Source organism: Ciconia boyciana, chromosome 19, assembly GCF_034638445.1.
Source record: "Ciconia boyciana chromosome 19, ASM3463844v1, whole genome shotgun sequence".
Classification (NCBI taxonomy): Eukaryota; Metazoa; Chordata; class Aves; order Ciconiiformes; family Ciconiidae; genus Ciconia; species Ciconia boyciana.
In genome coordinates this window covers 4,386,499-4,406,679 of record NC_132952.1, presented here as the reverse complement: position 1 = coordinate 4,406,679, position 20,181 = coordinate 4,386,499, and the positions used below count along the sequence as shown (strand labels likewise).

General features: G+C 38.2%; 1 protein-coding gene across 5 annotated transcripts in view; it reads left to right on the top strand.

The window, feature by feature from the left end:
* The window catches only part of KIF1B (kinesin family member 1B), a 97,413-nt gene that overhangs the window by 48,238 nt on the left and 28,994 nt on the right, over positions 1–20,181 (top strand). For 2 of the 5 annotated variants that reach the window (XM_072884339.1, XM_072884338.1), the window contains 5 exons: positions 12,517–12,610; positions 13,392–13,540; positions 14,150–14,328; positions 15,350–15,487; positions 16,251–16,499. In XM_072884339.1, the coding sequence (XP_072740440.1) occupies positions 12,517–12,610; positions 13,392–13,540; positions 14,150–14,328; positions 15,350–15,487; positions 16,251–16,499 (809 nt within the window). Of the gene's footprint in view, positions 1–4,032; positions 6,669–12,516; positions 12,611–13,391; positions 13,541–14,149; positions 14,329–15,349; positions 15,488–16,250; positions 16,500–20,181 lie in introns of those variants that run through there. The other 3 variants (XM_072884340.1, XM_072884341.1, XM_072884342.1) reach the window with 2 other exon arrangements.

The following is a 20,181-nucleotide window of genomic DNA, read 5'->3' as shown; positions in this document are numbered from 1 at the left end:
TGTTAATTCAGAGATTGTAATTGACAATGAAGTGGCTTTAATCAGTTCTTGTTGGGACAGGTTGGATTTCTTGCAACTTAACCCGGGCATTTCTATGCTCTGTGTTTTTTGAAGTTCCTTTTCAGTAGTCTAAACAGCTACTTCTTGGGACGTTGGCCTTTATTTTTGTCTTGGATCACCAGAACATACTAATTCTGTGCTACCAAAGAGACTCCTAGAACATTGATACACTAGGTTTATTTTTTTGAATGATGTCTGAAAATGTTGCTGCATTGTGCATGTTTTAACCCTTCTCCCTCCCCTGCATGGAGTTCCTTGTAAGGGTCTTAACGGTACACATGCCAATGGTGGGGTTATGGCTAGGGAGCAGTGCGTGAAGGGAATGTTAACTCATTCAGAACAATTGGTATTCCACCATTCCACCTATTTCTTAAATAGGAAGTCAGATAAATTAAGTCTGATATAGGAAGACTTCAGTCTTCTCACAACAAATATCTTCTGAAGTGCATTACAAATAGAAATGCATGCAGTCTTCAAGCACCCTGTGAATTTTAAGAACAAGACCAAGCCCAGAAATGAAAGCTAGATTTCCTTAAGAAACCTGAGTCTCCTGATTCTGCTTTAACTACATTGGTTTGTCTTTTAGCCAGAACGCAAATGTAGTTGTGCCTGAATTCTAATAAAAATTTCAAAGTCATGATTCATTTGTTTGTAGTATTAGTTTGAGACCACTGAAAACTGTGGTTTAAATGCATGCTGGGTTTTAAACTGTAAAGCTCTACGCCTTCTCCCAAAAGCAGAATGGAGCAGAGTACTGTGGCTTCCATAGGTAGAAGCTGTATAATTTTTTTAATTTATACTATATATTTAAAAGACTTCTGCATCTCTAATTATTTCATCGCAAGGGACTAATTTCTTGGATGGAGAGGAGTGGTTGCAGACTTTGAACCAAAGCAAGACTTAGTTCAGAAAGGAAGTTAAGATGTGACTAGTGTAATGTTTCATCTCTGCAATTTTATAGTTAAAATTTGTGTAGCTGAAAGTTGTATGGCAAAAATCAGTTCAATGTGAAACAAAAACCAGTTTGAGTATTGAATAAGTTTTGGCTATGTGTCAAAGGAGATGCAAGTAATGGAATTACCTCCCTTAAATCTTAGCTGACAGGGATAAGCTAAGCTATTGTATGAATTAAAGACGTGAGAATTGGCTGTCTGGGGAGCTGCTTCAAATAAGGCTGCATTTATAAAAGTGTTGTGAAGGGAGTTTGTTTCCCTGTATACTTATGATTAAGGGAAGGTTCTTTAGATAGCGGGTTCTTTAATACTCTATAATGAAGTTGGTGATTTCTTTAAGCTTGTTTTGTTTTTGCTGATTTCAATTAGTGAATAAAGGTGGAAGACTATCCTACGTGCATTACCAATATAATTCCTGAAGGACACCTTTCCTAGTTACAACTAGGGATCATATCAAATGAGATCATTGGTCTGTTAAGCAGTATCCTGCTTATCACAATGCTTAGTGAGAGTATTTCAGATGACAGAAAAACTTCTTGACACATCTCGTCATTTCTGTGTCACTGTATGCAGAGTCTGGAATTGACAGGATTAATGCATTCATACAACAGTAGTTGAATAATGATTGGGAAATCTGGGAATGCATTTCAGCTTGTGTACCTTAAAAGTATTTACATTGCTGCAATATCTAGCTGCAATATCAGGTCCTCTAACTTACTGCTATGTAAGATTGATATTGAAATATAAATATTCTTGTTCTAAATTGGAGTATAATCTTGGATATAAGAAGCTGGCTAATCCTGTTTACCAGATTGTTTTGGTTTTGTGCTGAGATTCCAACCCATTTGGGTATTTATTTGTTAGATGTGCCATACAAAAAAGATAAATAATAGCTCTTGTCCCCCAAATTTTACAGCTAATATGTATTTGTCTTGCTAGTATTACTAGGGAATAGAAATAATCGTTCTCCATTTTACAAATTTAATGTGAAAATGTGTTTAATAGAGCTAAAATCACCTTCCTGGTTTTCTTGGTCATAATGCCTTTGCGGTGACCACTTGATATTAGGATGTGGGTATATACCTATATTAATTGGTCTGGTTAACCTCTGAATGCACACAGGGCAATGACCACATAGTGTCTCTTAATCAGCTTTTTATATGCAAGACATGCTTTACCCATAAGTAGTAATATGGTAATTTTATAACCTATAAGAATAATCCTGTGGAACTTGTGACTTAATGTTTGAGTAGTTTGTGTTTTGCCTTTCTGGACGTAACCTTGAATGTGTAGGTTGTACAGTGTCTTCCTCCAGGGCATCTTTTGTTTCCACTGCAATATGCAGTTTGTTAGATACTGTGTCCTTAGGCCACAAATTTTGTTGGTTGTAAACTCACAAAGAGTTTATATTCTGTTTCCAAACCAGTGGTTTTGGTTGTATTTTTGCCTAAACTAGGAGAAGTTGATTCTCTAGTGCTATTCTTAAATATTTAAAAATACATAAGGTCATAAAAAGCTCAAATAAGGTGAATCTTAGGCTATGGAGCTTGTTGACCATAAGGCAGAACAGTATTTCTTTTACTCCCTTTCATCATTCCCAAAACAAATTATATTGTACTCCCTATTCTTCGTGGTCTTCCACCTGAATTCTTAAGTCTAGGAACCTGTGGTTCTGAGTGAATGACCTGGGTTTCCTTTGGTTTTAAAATAACTGGCTGTTATTGTTCCTGATTTCTCATGTGTTAAAATACTCTATGTGAAAAATAGGGATGTTAGATAGAGGTTCATTAGAGACCAACTGCTGTGTTTTATTGAAGATGTTTGGATCACAATAATACATAGGACTTTTTGTTTGTTAAAGAGATGTCTTAAATTAACAATCCTTTAAAGAAAAGTAGTCTGACTTGAATTCCTGGTTGCAATGGATATCCTTAACTTCTGGTGGCAGATACCTGAACAGACATTCCTAGTATATGGAAACCTGAAGCACTGCTCATTAAAAATCATTTAGCAAAAGGTGGAAAACTTGTAATGAAGAAGCAAAACATGCAAAACTCTTAGCAAGTGTGTGGAAGCTCCAGGCTCTAGGGTTTGAGAAGAGGACAAATCAAGGATATGAAATAGAGAATTCTTATTAAAACAATTAAAAAAAAAAAAAGTCATTACTTCTATCTTCTTCTGAAACTCATTCTTCGGACAGACAAGACTGTTACTGGTTTTTTGTCTTTAAACTAAGCAACAAGGTGACAAATGGGAAAACAAACAAACAAACCACAACCCACCTCTGAAACTCTGATTCGGGATATCCTTTTAGCTTGTAGCAAGTCTGGAGTATGAACCACTGTCTTCACCTGTCATAGTGGCACTTACAGTCCTTTTAACATTGAACCTTTCGGCTGCTTCTGTTTCATTTTTTTCTTATCGTCTAACACTTCTCTGGCTGCTGTTGTAGTGAAGTGGATTCTAAACTTGAGCATCCCTGCAACCACGTGCAACATTACTAACCAGTGTTAACCCGACTTACTCTGGCTGCTCATGACATCCTCTATGATGGCTGTTGTGTTCACCTACCTGGGGAGGATTTGCTGAAAGAAGCAACAGCAGTCACCAAGGCAAATGTGTGTGGCGGGAATTTGCATGTCTTGTAGCATGTGTGAAGTGTAGTTTACACTTGGTTTTTAATTTTTTTTAATGAGGAACTTGGTTTTAATTGATCTATTTAAAGATTTTTGGAAGGGATTGGGAGGGAAGAGTTTAGATTATCTGCTATTTTGAGATGACAAGACTTTTAAATATAATGTTAATCTTAATTTAGTGAAGAGCTCCAATTTTGACAGTCCATGACTCTTGAAGATACGTTTTAATGTACTCAGTCTTCAGGGACTTCCTTATCACTTGTTCTATTTTGATTTTTTATTTAGTTTTCTTTGCCTGCTACTTCTTGTTTAGCTTTTCCATTTTCTTACAATTTTAATTTTGGTTATTTTGGGGCCACTTCTTGATTTTTGTTTTTCCAAAGGATGCAGACTCTGATAGTGGGGATGATTCGGACAAGAGATCGTGTGAGGAGAGTTGGAGACTGATCACTTCCCTGAGAGAGAAGCTGCCCCCCAGCAAGCTCCAAACCATTGTAAAAAAGTGTGGCCTCCCCAGCAGTGGGAAGAAACGAGAGCCTATTAAAATGTACCAGATACCCCAACGTCGACGTCTTAGCAAAGACTCCAAATGGGTTACCATCTCAGACTTAAAGATTCAGGCTGTGAAAGAGATATGCTATGAGGTAGCACTCAATGACTTCAGGCACACTAGGCAGGAGATTGAGGCTCTGGCCATTGTTAAAATGAAAGAGCTTTGTGCCATGTATGGGAAAAAAGACCCAAATGAGCGTGAATCATGGCGAGCTGTTGCTCGTGATGTCTGGGATACAGTAGGAGTTGGAGATGAGAAAATTGAAGATGTTATGGCCAATGGTAAAGGAGTAACTGATGTGGATGACCTTAAGGTGCATATAGACAAATTGGAAGATATTTTGCAAGAAGTGAAGAAGCAGAACAACATGAAGGATGAAGAGATAAAAGTTCTTAGAAATAAGATGCTAAAAATGGAGAAGGTTTTACCTCTGATAGGGTCTCCAGAGAAAGCTCAGTCAACTATAGCTAATGCTAAGTCTCCAAACTCTGCCAGTGTGGTGGATGTGGATAAGAAGCCCACGGATGACTTGAAAAGAAGCGAGAATGATGATCTTGCTAAAGAGGAGCGTGTTTCTCAGTTAATGGCAGGTGATCCAGCTTTCAGACGTGGGCGATTACGTTGGATGAGGCAAGAACAGATTCGATTTAAAAACCTGCAGCAGCAGGAAATAGCAAAACAGCTTCGTCGACAAAATATGCCTCACCGATTTATTCCGCCTGAAAATCGCAAGCCCCGCTTTCCTTTCAAAAGCAATCCCAAACATAGGAACTCATGGAGTCCAGGCACCCATATAATTATTACAGAGGATGAAGTTATAGAGGTTAGAATTCCAAAAGAAGATGATAAGAACAAAGATGAAAACAAAGAAAAAGAAAGTAGAGCTGCTTCTAAAGACCCTCAGCAGCTGTGGAATCTTTATGGCTCCCAGAGGAATCAAGATAATATCCAAATTAACAGGCAGCAGTTAAACACACAGTCACAGCCTAGCAGTCAGCAGCAGCCATCCCCTCAGTTGCGCTGGAGAAGCAATTCTCTCAATAATGGCTCTCAAAAAAGCTTGCGGCGTCAGACATCGGGCTCATCTGAATCATTGCACTCATACAGCGGGCAGCAGAATCCAGACGTGCAGACTTTCCAGCAAAAACGCCACATCCACCAGCACCGACAACCTTACTGCAATCACAACAATGGAGGCAGTGCAGAAGGCAATACAGCTAACTTCCACCCAAAACAGACTGACCGGCTTAACCACTATAACCAGTTTGTGACGCCCCCACGGATGAGGCGCCAATTCTCAGCACCTAACCTCAAAGCGGGCAGAGAAACTACAGTATGATTAGTTGGCCAAGAGTAGTCTGGGGGAGGAGGGAAGCAGGGGCAGTTCTGGCTTATCATTAAGAAACAGCCAGGATTGGCTTTACTTATGTCTTGGGTTTTGTTTGGCCAGGTAGAACTTGAGTAATTTGACATACAAACGCAAGGTACTGGCCCTTCAGCCCTTTCAGTTTGCATGGGACTTTTGTTGCAGTTTAACAACATTGATGGGATGAACATTCTGAAAAATTGTAAGAACTTTTTTCATAGACTAGAAGACTTGGAGGGAGGGATGCGGAGGGGAGAACTTCCCTGCTAGCTCATTTACCAGGGTTTTTTTTGTGTGTGTCTTGGAGTATTTTTCTAATGCTGAAAATATTGTCTGGAACTTACAAAGTGCTACCTTCCTCCTGTGTTTTATGTAGACAATCAAAAGAGGAATTTAGTTTATAGCATTGAATGTTTCTTGTGAGCTTTTTCTTACAATAAGGAAACTGACCATCTGTTTTTAAATTGATCTGGCTCTTCAGAACGATATTTTCCACTCTTAACTCAAATTCTTAATAATAATAATAATCATCATCTATAAACCAAAAGTTGTCATCTGACAAGATATGTGGCTTTTTTATAGAGAAATTAAGAAGAGCTATTGGGTCACAACAGTCCTACTCCCTGAGTAGGAGACGTCTTTTCTCCTTCTGCTTAAGTTCATAATTATTGGTATGAAATTGCTGTGACAGTTAAACCTGCCTGAATGGAATTTTATGTCAGAATATATATATATTGCTGAAGCAATACTTTGAAAATAAGCTTTTTCTAATTCCCATTGTATCTCTAAATATAATAGTTTTTAATTATTATACAGAGACTGTGGAAAGGAACTAGGATTTTTCGACACTCTGGTGCAAGAAGAAACCTCAAAAAGCTAATTCTTTTTATTTTATGTTTTCAGCTTTCTCGGGCATGAGTCTGGGAGATATTCTTGAAATAATTATTCTTATGAAGATTTATAGATCACTACTTTGAATTGGCTGAATTCTCCTCAAAGATAGGAGGACTGAACTGTTTCATCTTAATGTGATACCTCATGTTAGTGCCTCTGGTCTTGGATTAAACCCCTGTTTCAAGACCTGTTTAATAAAGGAGAAGGTCATTTTAATAAAGGAGAAGGTCATTTTGAGGAGAAAATAAGATTCCTTTTCCTTCTCCTGACACTCAGAATGCAAGTTTAAAATTTTTAATATCTGTTTTGATCTGAAGAGGTTTATACTTTTGGGTGATTTGCCATAAAACAAATGCTTGCAATCCCTACTTCAGATTGTTTCAAACAAATTACAGAAAAACTATTGCTTAAGGAATAGGCTTTATGAGCTTGGGGTTTTATATCAATTGGAGAGTCCCAATTTTAATTAATACACTTTCTTCTTTCTGAGTTTCTTAAAGTGCAAAACAAAATTGCACGTACTTCTAAAATATCTGTGGACTTAAGTATAAGCCAATCTAAAGTTTGAGGACTTAATTTGCTTTTAAATTTAACTTGAATGCAATTTTGGAAACAAAATTGGCTACGATACCACAGTTGGTAAGATAGGTCCACTTTGCAGCGTATCTGTACAGTTAAATGATTTGTGCTGTTTTTTACAAATATCCTTAATTTACTTGAGGTTGCTTATTTTTTGATAAAATATAAGCCCTACTTGTAATTGTTACTTCTGCGTGTTTCAGCATAGCTGTAGATGAGTAGGAAGTGCCTCAAGCTTACTTTCCATCTTATTTTTGTTTCCTGTCCTACTCCCCCCCCACCCCCCAGCTGTGCATGGTGTAGGTGCTGGTTGCAACACATGGTAAGTGGCAGCCATGCACCATTTACATATCGATTGATCAAGTGTCAGCTCTTAAGTCTCTGCACATGTGTTACTGATAGGATACTGGCCCTCTGATGTGGGAGATACAAAGTCAGTCCTCTCACTGTCCTAAAAGAATCAGCTCTTTCCATCACTTGGAACATTTTTTTTTTTTTACAGCAGGTTTAATTTTGTGTCCAAATATGGCTTTGTAACTTGCATTTGTCTCATGCTTTGGCCTACTTGAATGAAGGAAATAAAGCATCATGTCCAAAAATGTCTTGATTCTTAAAGAAAAGAAGCATTCTAGATGAGCAATGCTTTCTTTGAGCTTGAGTCAGAATTGCAAAATGAGCTTTGGGCTGCAAATAATATTTTGCTGTTGCCTTTATTTTAGAAGCCTCTTTTAGTAGTGCATTGCACTTTGTTTTTGTGCATGTCAATAAGTTCTTTCATATCCTCAAAAAGGCTTGGACTCTTTTAAAAATGCATGGTTGGGAAAATCCTCTCAGTTCTGTAAGAATACGTGAGCCAGAGTTAGGCTGCATGGGATGGGTTGTGAGAGAAGACCAAACCAATTTTATCTTGTGTCCCAGTTTTGTTGAGGATTGTGGCTGCCTATGTGAAATCACCACGTGATTGAACATGGAGTAATTTCAAAGTCCATGCAACTACATGTACTGACATGAGATTAAAAACTCCTGCTACTTGATATTTTAATGCTAGACATTAAAAAGTTTTTGCCAACTTATTTCAGTTTAAAAATCTGAGAAGTATCTGTAAATGCCTGGGTGTGGTGGTGGTGATGAGCAATAGGTTACCATCAGGCTGTCTTACCCCACTGTTTTAGTGCAGCACTAGAAAAACAACCCTGCTTATTCTGTTGTTGTATGATTTGACAACAAAGAAAAAGGATAGTCAATGTCAAAATGGAGCCCCGTCTGCTCAGAGGAAGCAGCTTTTTTCCTGGCTTTTAGGAGGATATTACAGAAAAGAAACATGAAAAAAACCCAACTTCTATAACAATAATTGCCTGCTTTAAGAACTGAATATTGATTACGGTGCAGTGCCTCATCTGATAAGGGAAGCAATGTGAGAACTTGTGGATCTCCTTGCACTATTCAGAAATACGCACACCTCTCACTCCAAATTCTGCATTAACGGCGCTAATAAACAGTAATACAGCTGCTTCCGTAGAAGGCTGTGTGAAAAGGCTTTCAGGTTAATGGAAATGTAGCATCCATGATGGGAGTGCTGTTTAGTAAGCTTAATTGCCATTGCTAAGTGCTCATGTGCTGTGTGCTTTGACAGCTGGCTTGTATCCACCTGTGCCTTAGTGATGATTTCTTAAATATCCTTTAGGACTCACTAGAGACACGTGGATTTGGGGGGTGGGGGGAAATGCATGCCACTAATGCTCCTCTGATTGACTCCAACATCCTTTCTCAAGCAATCTGAATTTAGGGATCTGTCAAATTAGAGGATGCTATTTTTATCAGTACATTCAGCATAGTTTCAATATCTCCCTCACTGTTTGTCCTTTATCCTTTATATGTTGAAATTTGTTCTTTATCCTTTATATGTTGAAATTTGACTTGGATACTTCCCATTGAACCACTTCAGGAGCTGCCACATGAGAAATCTATGCTGTGTACCCATTTGTACTGTAAAGAAAGCAGTGAGCTGCCTTTGAATTAAATGGGATTTTCAGATCTGTCTATTGTTTAAGAAAAAACGAGTTTTTGGATTGTCTTAAGAGCAAGCATCTGCCTTGTGAAAAGCAGAACTGGTTTGTATTGTAACAAGTGCTCTTTCAATAAACTATGAAATACTCTTGTAAGTGTCAGACTTGTCTCAGTGAAATGGAAATGAAACTTGATTGCAGGCTTGTCCTGATTTTATTTTTTGTCTTGGGGTTGGTATTGTTCTAGCAGAGTTAAAAAGGTTTCTTTAATTGTTTCTCAGTCTGATTCTTGTAAGTCTGTCCACCCTGATTTTTCTGGCTGTCAAGTTATGTGAAAAGCAGCCTACACAGAGTTGTCTACTGTCACATAACTTAGTTTAAAAAAAAAAAAAAAAGGCTTTTTATGGCACAAGGGGGGTACAAGCCATACTCCTCTTCAGTGCTATCCCATTGTACCATCTTGTGTGCTGTTTATCTAAATTCTGGAAGAAAATACAGAGATGGCTGTTCTCTATTTATTTGCTCACTGAAGACAAAAGAAACTGACTTTTTTTTTGTATACCTCAAATACAGGAGGGAATCACATACACTATAGAACCTTTGCAGACATCACATAGATCCAAAGAATTGAAGTTGTTATGGTACAGTGTTCTGCTTAAAAAACTGGTCCAGTCTGGTCTTAAAAAGCTTGGCCTAGTCTGAATGTATGATTTTTATTTTTCCCCCCCCCTGTTTTCAGAAAATCTGATTGTTGTGTCTTTAGATATTTCCATGCTCCTGTGCAAAATAAACTTTGCATTCCCTTTCTCCACATTCATGGAGCTAATGATATCAACCAGTTTGAAGCTGTACAACAATACGCATTGGGTTCCAGGGAGTCTAGGGCATGCACCTTCAGGGCAGCTTCTAGATGCAGGTTTTTTTCTTTTCTAGTAGTTGAGGCACCTTTACATCAGTACTAACAATTGTGTGTGTACTCTCACTAATCAGATGGGGAAGCGTTTATCTGGAGAGCTGACCAATCTCTCAGTAGAGCAAACCAACCCCTTTTACAGTGCAGTCAGTGCACCTTCTGGGTGAACCACCCTGACATTCATCCTTCATCTATTGCTCAGTGCCAATTATTTTTAAATACCACCATAGTATCAAGTGCCAGGAGGCAATCTTAGTCCTGTTTTTCTGCTTAGGGAAATGATACCTATTTCTTATTTTCATTATGGGAAAATAAACTTCAATTTTTTCACTTAGTTTTAAAAGTAATGTTCGTTAGTGTGGAGTCAAAGTGTCTGCTTATATTGAACATTTATTTATCTAGGTATTTAAATGTACAGAAGATACACTTACTTGGCTCACAAGTCTGAAAATAGAGAAGACAAGAAGCAGGTCTTTGTCTTTGAATGAATTTAATGTGCCTGGGTTTTTCATGCTGGAAGTAGAATTTTCACAGTGGAATGCTCCTGATTTTTGACCATTCTCTCTGCAGCTTTTCAGTTTCTCCAAAAGAATCTGATCAAAGATTCTACTTAAACACTACTTAAAGAGCTTTTCATTTCTTCACTTCTACAATCTAGCTGCTCAAAATGACACCCTCAGATTATTTTCTTCAGACTACAGGAAAATAAATTATTTTGTCCTTCCTTGCAAAGAAGCTTGTTTCTGTCACTTCGCATCTGACCTGTTTTATCTTGGTTTCACATGTAATAGCAGTATCTACACGCATGGGGGAAGAAAAAGATCAGAGAGTGTGCCTTTGTGTTAACGAATTTTTGAGAGTACCCTGGGTATTTCAGAACTATAGATAAGTCTGAAACCTCATGGGGTCTAGAATAGTTTTTTGGTGAATCATTAAGAATTTCAGAAGGAATATCAAAAGAAAGGATGTGTGTTTGTTTTGTCTGTAGTTCTTTTGCTGCTGGGCTAAGGTTTACTTACACTCTAAGTATGCAGCCATCTTAGAGTGAATGGAGCCGACACAAATGAAGAAGGCGGCGCATTTTAGCCAAATAAAATTTCAAGAGGCAATTAGAAAATTAAAATGCAGCCCTCATACAAAGGCCATATATCTTTAATAGTTCAGTTTTGTCTCCCTAAAGGTCATGGGTATTGAATTCATGGTATTGAAAATTCTGCACTTTCAGGTGGTTGTTCTAAGAGCACAGCTACTGGTTTTTAATGCTACCTCCAGGAAATCTTACTTATAAACTTAAATGAACATATTTCAGGTTTATCTCCTTTCCCAATACTGTCTAACGGTCTTTCTGACTGAACTTGTGTTAAATTTGACACAGTCACATTTGTGGCGGTGTTAAGTATTATACATGCTGTACGAAAACAAAGTCATGTAGCTGTTTAGGTGGGATGCTTAAATAGGATGGGAGAAGAGTGTAAAGCGTTCCTTCTGTAGGTGTTAAACTTAAGAATGCGTTACTGCAAACAGTTCATTGGAGAAGAATTTTAGGATTTGGGACTGTGGAAGAGAGAAGGTTGGAATACAAGATAAGTGGCTTCAAGAATTCTCCTTAAGAACTCTGTAACACTATTAGTGAATTGTTGTTGCAATTCTTGTATAAAGATCTTGAGAAACCAGTTTAATTTGTGTAATATATGCCAAAGGATTATCTTCAAAAAATAAAATACAGTAGTGAGGTAGGCTCCGAGACCAGGAGCACAGTGACTGTGTCTGTTCTAAATATCTTGAATTTGTATTTGTTTTACCAGCAAATAATAAAAAGGTCATTAGGTCTCAGTAGCATTTATTTCAAGGCATGATTATGCTGAACAGGAAGAAAATGCTCTTACACCAGAAGGTATTGTTGAAGTGCTCCTTGTGGGGAAACCTCTGCACAGACTTCTCTGCCCACTTGCAGTGGTATTTTTTTCATCTTCTGATATATTAAATACACATGTGAGAGAGTGATACGTACATCCCAAGAATAAAATCTAATTGAAAACTAAATGTCTTTCTTTCCCCCCCCCCCCCCTAAAATCTGAAATGACTTTTTTTGTATCAAAAGGCAAATCAGTGGTGCTGTTAATCCTTCTGTTTGAGAAAATGAAGGTGAATAATCCTCCGCATTTTAATTTATTTCTGTACTTTTCTCTATTTCTGCCTCTTTCCTACCTCCCTGAAAGCAGCAAGCAGGTTCCACCCAAAAATCCCCTTTTTCCAGTCTTTAGCAAAAAAAAAAATCCTAAACCTTTCCCTCTTACAGATACTATAAGCATGTGTATCTGATGATTTTAAAAAACAACACTACTATCTTAATTGTATTGGCCTCTGTCTTCTCTCTTTTCAAGGGCAAATTATACTAAAACAATAGGTGTTGGTATGTGACCTCTGAGCATTAATGGAAATGTCTTTATGTATTTGTTCTCTGTGTCTGTCACTCCATCTGAGGTGTTAGTCTCTCTTAACTGTTCTCCTTGCCTTTGTCTGTCCTCCTACACGGTATCTCCTCTCTCCCCACAGGACTATGAGAGTAAGCTGCAGGCCTTACAGAAGCAGGTAGAGACGCGATCCTTGGCAGCTGAAACAACAGAGGAGGAAGAAGAGGAGGAGGAAGGTGAGTTTGAAGCTAAAAATAATTTGGATATAGCCAAGCCTAAAGGGACAGTTGCTATAATATCTCTTGCAATAGATAGAAAACTTGCTTTGGAAAGCTGCCAAACCCTTCATAACTTCTTGATCTGTAATCTTCACAGCATAAATATGTAAAATACCTTTTCATAGAATAAGTTCCACATAAACAATAGATGTACATCCCCAAATTCAATTGATGCACAAACTAGATTAGTTTAACTACAAGCTTTGATTTGGTGGTCTTGAATTTGAAGGAATCTATCTCTTCTTGGCACTAACAGAGTTCAAATATCTTAAACCAAAATAATACTGTTGCCTCTATTTCTTTGTTTTGATTTTGAAATTTCTTTTTTCTCCTTGGTAGGAATTCTTAGGATTCATGCTGTGACATGGCTGTATAACTCCATTTCTGGACAGTAGATAGCTTATTATTCCCATAATACTTGCTTTCATTCCACTATTTCAACATTTGGCTTTAATAATTGTTAACTAATTTAAAAGAATCGGAGTAAAACTTATTTTGTTTTCTGTGTTCTAAATCTCCTTACTTGATCATTCTATCTCCAGTGCTAATGGTGAGGAAATTTGAATCTAGTTTTTTCTCACTGAATAATAAAAATGCAGGTTTTAATTTTCTGTTCTTCTCTTCAAGAAAAGGTGTTGAGAACTTGATGACACAGTCAGCAGTAGTATTAGATACTGCATGTGATGGTTTAGAGAAGAAGCCGCAGTGTTTTATTTCTCTGTTTCTTTGCTCGTCCTAGTGCCCTGGACACGACATGAGTATGAACTCGCACAATGGGCTTTCAGGAAGTGGAAATTTCACCAGTTTACTTCACTGAGGGACCAGCTCTGGGGAAATGCAGTATACCTGAAAGAAGCCAATGCAATCAGCGTAGAGTTAAAGAAAAAGGTAGGGACACGCAGAGTATATTTTTGAATTTTCTGACTCATAAATTTAGACTGTAGAATCCTGCTTCAAACGCTCAGAGTTACTTGTAGTCTTTAAAGTTATATGTCTCTTGCTTATTAGTTTGGGCTTTAAAAGGGTTCAGAAAATTGTGAGTCTCTGATTCAGACTTCTGGCTGAATGAACATCCCATGCAAATCTGGTTGATATATTCTTCTCTTCTTCATTTCCCTTATGTTGTTCCTGTCAATATCATAAACACATGTACGTGCACATTTCCCCAGGACCCTCTCTCTTCCTTTCTGCTTTTAACTTCATGTGGTCATTCATCTTTCCAAGAGAAGTGGGTGCTGCAGGATGTGCTAGGTCTATAGTTTTCCAGAACTCTGGTAGCTGTGATGATAGAGGCAAGATAAGTGTACTCAGCTGAAAAATATGTTTTATGCCACTGGGGAGGGGGAGGTGGGAAGGGGCTGGGGAGTAAAAAAAACCTGAATCTGTTCAGAGGTGAAAGTCAAACTGGCTTCATATGTTGCCTTTGGTTAGGTCTCTGTCTCCTTTGTGATGCTGATATCTGACTTCTCAGAACTAAATTTTCCTTTTTCCGTTCAGGTGCAGTTTCAGTTTGTCCTGCTGACAGACACCCTCTACTCACCACTGCCACCAGAGCTTTTGCCCACTGAGTTGGAGAAGACCCGGGACAATAGGCCTTTCCCCCGTACAGTGGTAGCTGTGGAAGTCCAGGATCTGAAGAATGGAGCAACGCATTACTGGTCCTTAGAAAAACTCAAGTATGTAAATATTATTGGAGAACAAACTTCCTTATATCCAAGGAGCTTAACTGAAAAATTTAACCCCTTGCTGTTCATTCTCTGTTGTACTTGTTTTTCTCTGTGTCCTTCCAAATGCCAACTTTCCAGACAGTGTGGTATGTTTTAAATACCAGCTTTCTAGATTCTTTAAACAAGTGCATTTGTTCTCCAGCATCTTACCTTGCCTCCACATTTAATTTTTGTAACGTGAGGTTAGATTTTATTTTTTAAATCTAGTAAGGGTCATCACAGCCCGTCTCTCTGCATTTTTTTTTTTTTCATGTTCCTTTCACTGCAAAGGTTTCCTTGCCATCTGCTTTTATATAACCTAGTAGTATAGGGCATCATTTATAATAGAAAGCTTAGATAAAGAAGATTCTATTTCTATGGAAGCTACACAAATTCTGACTGTAACTTGAATTATTTTCATCATATTCTTGAAAACAGGCAGAAGACATTTGTCTTTTCCCCACTCTAAATACTGACTGAAGAACCTTTTTTCCACTAATAACTTCCAGATGAACGATGTTGCAGTGTGAAACACTTGTTTTCGTCAATAAAATAAATAAATATAAGTCTGTAATAGAATCAGTTCACTTTTGAATCAAAATGCTGACATTTCTGGAGTGGAATGAAAAAAAACTGCCTAAATTACTCGGTAACATTGTCTGATGCAAAAAAGGAAGCAAAAAATTGTGCCAAAATTAGATGTGAAAGAAGAATATTTAGAAGTTTGAATGAAATCTGAGATTTATGTAAGTTTCTGCAGTGACCTTGCCTCGTGGTTTGTGGGCTTAGCCTACAAAATTTTTCCCAGAATCCTTAACATGTCAGAGAATTAGTACAGTACCGAACTTAGTGGTACAGACGCCTCTGTTCTTTATTCTCCCTTTCCTATGTGTAATTTGTATAGGTGAAGTCAGTGTACCCCACTTCGTGTTCTCTGCTTTTTTTTATTCATTCTCTATTAATTTTTTTAATCCTGCTTTCTTCTGTGCAGGCAGAGGTTGGACCTGATGCGTGAGATGTATGACAGAGCTGGGGAGATGGCATCTAATACACAAGATGAGAGTGAAAGCACAATGACAGGCAGTGACCCCTTTTACGATCGATTTCATTGGTTCAAGCTGGTGGGAAGGTATGTGACGATAATCTCAGCTGCTGGTACACTGGTAATTCTTGTCAGTTCTGGATGAACTTTGACTTTGAATGTGGTTATAAACTGTATGGCCACTAGTGTTAGTTGTGTGTGTTGTCTTTCAGGGATTTCTGACAGACTTAAAATATAGTGAAGAGCAGAAAATGCTCTTTAGAATGTTGCCAGTTCTGGTGTAATCTTGTAGAATCTGATTTGACTGAACCCTTAGTAAGTTATAAGTTTATTTTTAAAAAGGGTAGCTAGCTAAGTTCTGTCTAAAGTCACTGAAGCAGAGCTGTGAGAACATGAAGAACACTGGAAAATGAGGGGAAAAATGGCCCAGGGCCTTACTTACATATGTGGTTCAAATAGTTTGGTCATACCCTTTGGAAATACCTAATATGCGATGGGATTCTTTAATATTTCCTGATGTCGGCTACACCTTTACAATATTTTATTTACAAAAATGCTATGTGTTGGAAATAAGAATTGTAGCTCTGTTAAACGGATGTGCTCTCATTATCTGTATGTTTGGCCATGTTTATATTCATTTTTCATTTGCTTTCTGCTCAGTTCAAGGATGCTCTTTTTCCTGACTTTGTTAGCAATCCTTTCCCTTGCGTTTCATTGCAGTCCAGATGGTTTGAAGCCTTTGTTTGTTGTTCAGGTGGTCTCTGTGGCTGATGGCAACAGACGGCTGTTAAATGAAGCGTTCTTCTTTCCCCTCACTCTGTTAACTGGTATTCCGTTAACTGATATCTAGCTCCCCCATATTCCATGGCTGCGTGAATGAGCGTCTCGCTGATCGCACGCCCTCCCCCACTTTCTCCACGGCTGACTCCGACATCACTGAACTGGCTGATGAACAGCAGGATGAGATGGAGGACTTTGATGATGAGGCCTTTGTGGATGATACTGGCTCCGACGTTGGAACTGAGGAGGGATCAGACCTCTTCAATGATGGGCGCGACCCGTTTTACGACCGATCCCCTTGGTTCATTTTAGTGGGAAGGTTGGTGAGGTTACTGTGAGAATGGCCAAAAGGGACCAGCTCTTGCTGTAGACTGCAATGGCTTTGCCTTGTGCTGCACAGAATATCTGTCAAGCCAGCCAAAGTATCTATATACATAAATTGGAATTGCCAGAGAATGAGTGTAGTTTAACATTAAGTTTTAAGTTCCCAAGTCAGAGGCCCTGAACACCTAAATAATTATTGAGAAAGTAACCCTTAGACGCGACAATGTGAGTAAATCTGTTTCTAGATAACTGTGACAACATAGAAAAAATGTGGTTTTGCTTGTGTACAGTATTTAAGCCATATTTACAGAATGCTCTATTTAACCATTGCAAGATCACTAAGATAGTATTGTAGTATGTAATTTTCTCCTGTAGAAGAGAATCTCAGAGTATGGTGGAAAGTCTTTAAGTCCAATCCAAGAAATCCATTTTTTGAAAACTCATCTACCATCCTCTGTGTCTGAAGAGAAAAGATGGCATGAGGAGAAAGAAGAATGGTCCTTTCTGGATGAGGAAAAGAGTATTCTTTGAAATGATTTGGCTTCTCAGATTATGCATGACTCTTGGTAGCAAGTATTACGTAGTGAAAAGTCATCATCATTAAAATTCACTGGCTGGTGGTGTTTATCAGCGCTTTCCCCATGCACTATGCTTGAATTTCTGAAACAAGTTTGCATAATGTATTTCAGAGTATTATCTATTTTGCCAATCTAGATATGATTGAGGCATTATCAGACCTCAGTCTGTGGTGTAGACCCTAAAGACAGCAAGTTTTATTAAAAAAAAAGTAGTACTTTGCACTGTTTCTTCAGATAGTCTTCCTCAAACATGTTACTCAAGAAACAGAAAGATTTTATTTAGTGACTTTGCTCCCCTCTCTTCTGCTTCTGCTCCCCCAGTTATGCCTTTTTTTTTTGCTTATTTGATCACTCTGTAAGCCAATCTACTTGTTAAAACAGTAAGGGAGGTGGTTACCACAGGCATTGTACAAAGAGGGGGTAAGACTCTGTGGCTGGTGGAAGGGAGGAGCAAAGGAGAAAGGACCAGAGCTTGGCGTTATCCTTTTCTGTGACTGTAAGCAGGGAAGACTTCATGGTCAGGAAGGCAGGATCTTTCTGCAGTTTCCTCAAATGCAAGAAACTTGATTGCATTATTCGTGAAAATGAGGGACTGAGTTTGTCAGTCTTTGATCAAGCTTTTAGATCGGTTTAGCTGTATTGTCTAACCTCATTCTTTGTCTTTAGTGGACCTATTTACAAGCTGTAATTAAAACTCGGAACTTCCTCAATCTAGTCTTCAAAACAAAAATTACAGTTACTAAAGATGCAAGAAATTGCGTTAGTCCTCTCTGATCTCTGTGAATTTGTGCCCTTATGTGCAATGTCTGATAACGTGCTTTATGAAATTTAATTCTTTCAGGTTGATCTGATTCGCAAGAGTCAATGTGGGAAAGCCACCTTAACTGGCTTGGAAGTGGTTGTCAGCTAGTTAAAGCATCTGTGCGCTGTTTGCAATGGCTAGGACTGCTTTCTTGTAACAGTGCTGGCATAGTCAGCGTATTCTCCTGTTGTGCATGTCCTTTCAGAGCGGGACCTTCAGTGCTTGAGAAAAAGTTGAGCTATTCATCTTCATTTCACAAACTCCTCAGGAAGCACAACACAAGCTGAGCAAATACAGTGTGTAATGAAAACAGTCGTGCTTCCTGGCCATGACACAACTTGCTTCCCGTTTCCGTGTATTAAAAAGAATACTGAGCTCTGTCTCTGTAGACAGACATATGAAGCTGCAGCAGTTAAGGGTGCTAGCCTGAGTCACGTAAGCTCCACATATTAAGGAACTCTACTTGGGTTGTAAATTGTATTGAGGAATGAAACTGAGTTTGTATTATTTCTGAGTAGACAGCTGAATGGCTTTTTCCCAGTTGTTGGTTTCTATTCTGTTCTGTTTCTATTCCTGTTCTGTTCTTTTGTTGTGCTGATTCTGTCAGCAGAAAGCTGTTAGACTGTTTAGCACCACTGAGTAGAAACTATTTTGATTCCTCAGTGTCTTCCAGCATGAGAATTCTACTTTTGAACAGTGTGACTTACAAGTATCAGAGGGTATGTCCATCTATGTAGGTATTGTCTTGAGCACAAGGTAGTGTTCAATTTATAACAAACCCAAAATTCTTTAACACTTTGAACTGTGTACTGTTTTATATGTTGTAGAATGTGTAGGACAGAAATAAAATAATTTTTAATATTTTTGGGGGGGTCATCAGCAATAATGAGCCCGGGTCACAAAGGAGAGGAGAAATTGATCATGTAGTTTTCCAACTCCTTGGGCATCACAGTATTTTTTTCTCTCTCTCTGTGCTGTGACTGTCTTTTATTTGTACTATAACTATTAAAGAAAAGGGAAAAAAAGAGCTGGTCCCTTTAGCCATCTCTTCTGGCATGCTGGGGCTGTCTTTAAGACTGATTCTATTTAATGGTGTGACATACCAAGCATTTGCTGTGTTTTTAAGGGAGGTGGGAGAGGACTATGGGATATTTTATTTAAATCTTGAATTGATGTGTTTATTTAAAAAATACTTGTCATCATTCTGAGTTCTGTTGTTTTTGTTTTGATTTTTAAAAAAAATTGTGTTCGTTAAATTTCATTTCCAGTTTTGTTGTGAGTATGCCATTTTACCTCACCAATCTTTCTGCTAATACAGCTCCCCCTCTTTCAGTCTGCTGGGCTAAGGTGCAGGGGGACACTTGCATATGGGATGTTCGGGGAGTAGGAGTCCTCCCAGATGTGGGAAGAGGAGGAGGAGGAGAACCTTAAGATTTCCTCCACTCCTAACTTGGTACTATCTTGTGATGAAGCAGATGGAGTGGCGCTGGAAGGCAGTACTGCTGCATAAAACAGCTCTTCTCTCTGTACAGCAAATGTGCTATTGCTCTCCATTTTACAGAAGATATCCAGCATTTTCGGCACTAAACAGGAAGCTTAAAACTTTTTGCATTATGTGCTTTTCTTTCTCTAAGTTAAAATTATGCCAGTGAGCTAGGTGACTGGATGGAAGGAAGTTAAGGAAGATGAGAAATAGTTTTTTTCTTTGGGATTGTCATTTTACCGAGGTGACAAAATTGTAGTTGCTAATAAAGCTGAATGCTCTGACTGTCCTATGTTGGACAGCAGCATCAGAACTTTAGTCATGCAAATAAAAATATATTTTTATTTTTCATGCAGTTAATGCTTTCCCTTTCTACTCGTTTGGCTTTGAAGTAGAAAGGCTTGTGTAATGACTGCCTCTATTAGTTAGTGAAACTGTCTCTTACTGTATGCATATCAATGCAAGGCTATTTAGATTCCTTTCTGTTGGGGAAAAATGTCCATTCCCCCTAGCTTGAAATGTGGTTTTCAAACTGCGTGTGTTTTTTTGTGTTGAGCATATAACTATATACCTTCCTGAACTCCATCCCTGGTCCAGTCCAAGTAAACAATTCCAGTTTGTTAGTGTGGGGGACTGTTTTCTTGTATGGTGGGATGCTGCTTTCTCAAATAAGCACCGCCTGAAATTTCAAAGCTAAAAATGAAAATGTTTTCTTAGAGGGGAAAAAAAAAATTAAACTTTCCTTTTTGTTACTTTAAATGTAGTTTCTTCCCCCTTCCCCTGCTTTATCAGTGCTTACCTCACTTTGGAGCAG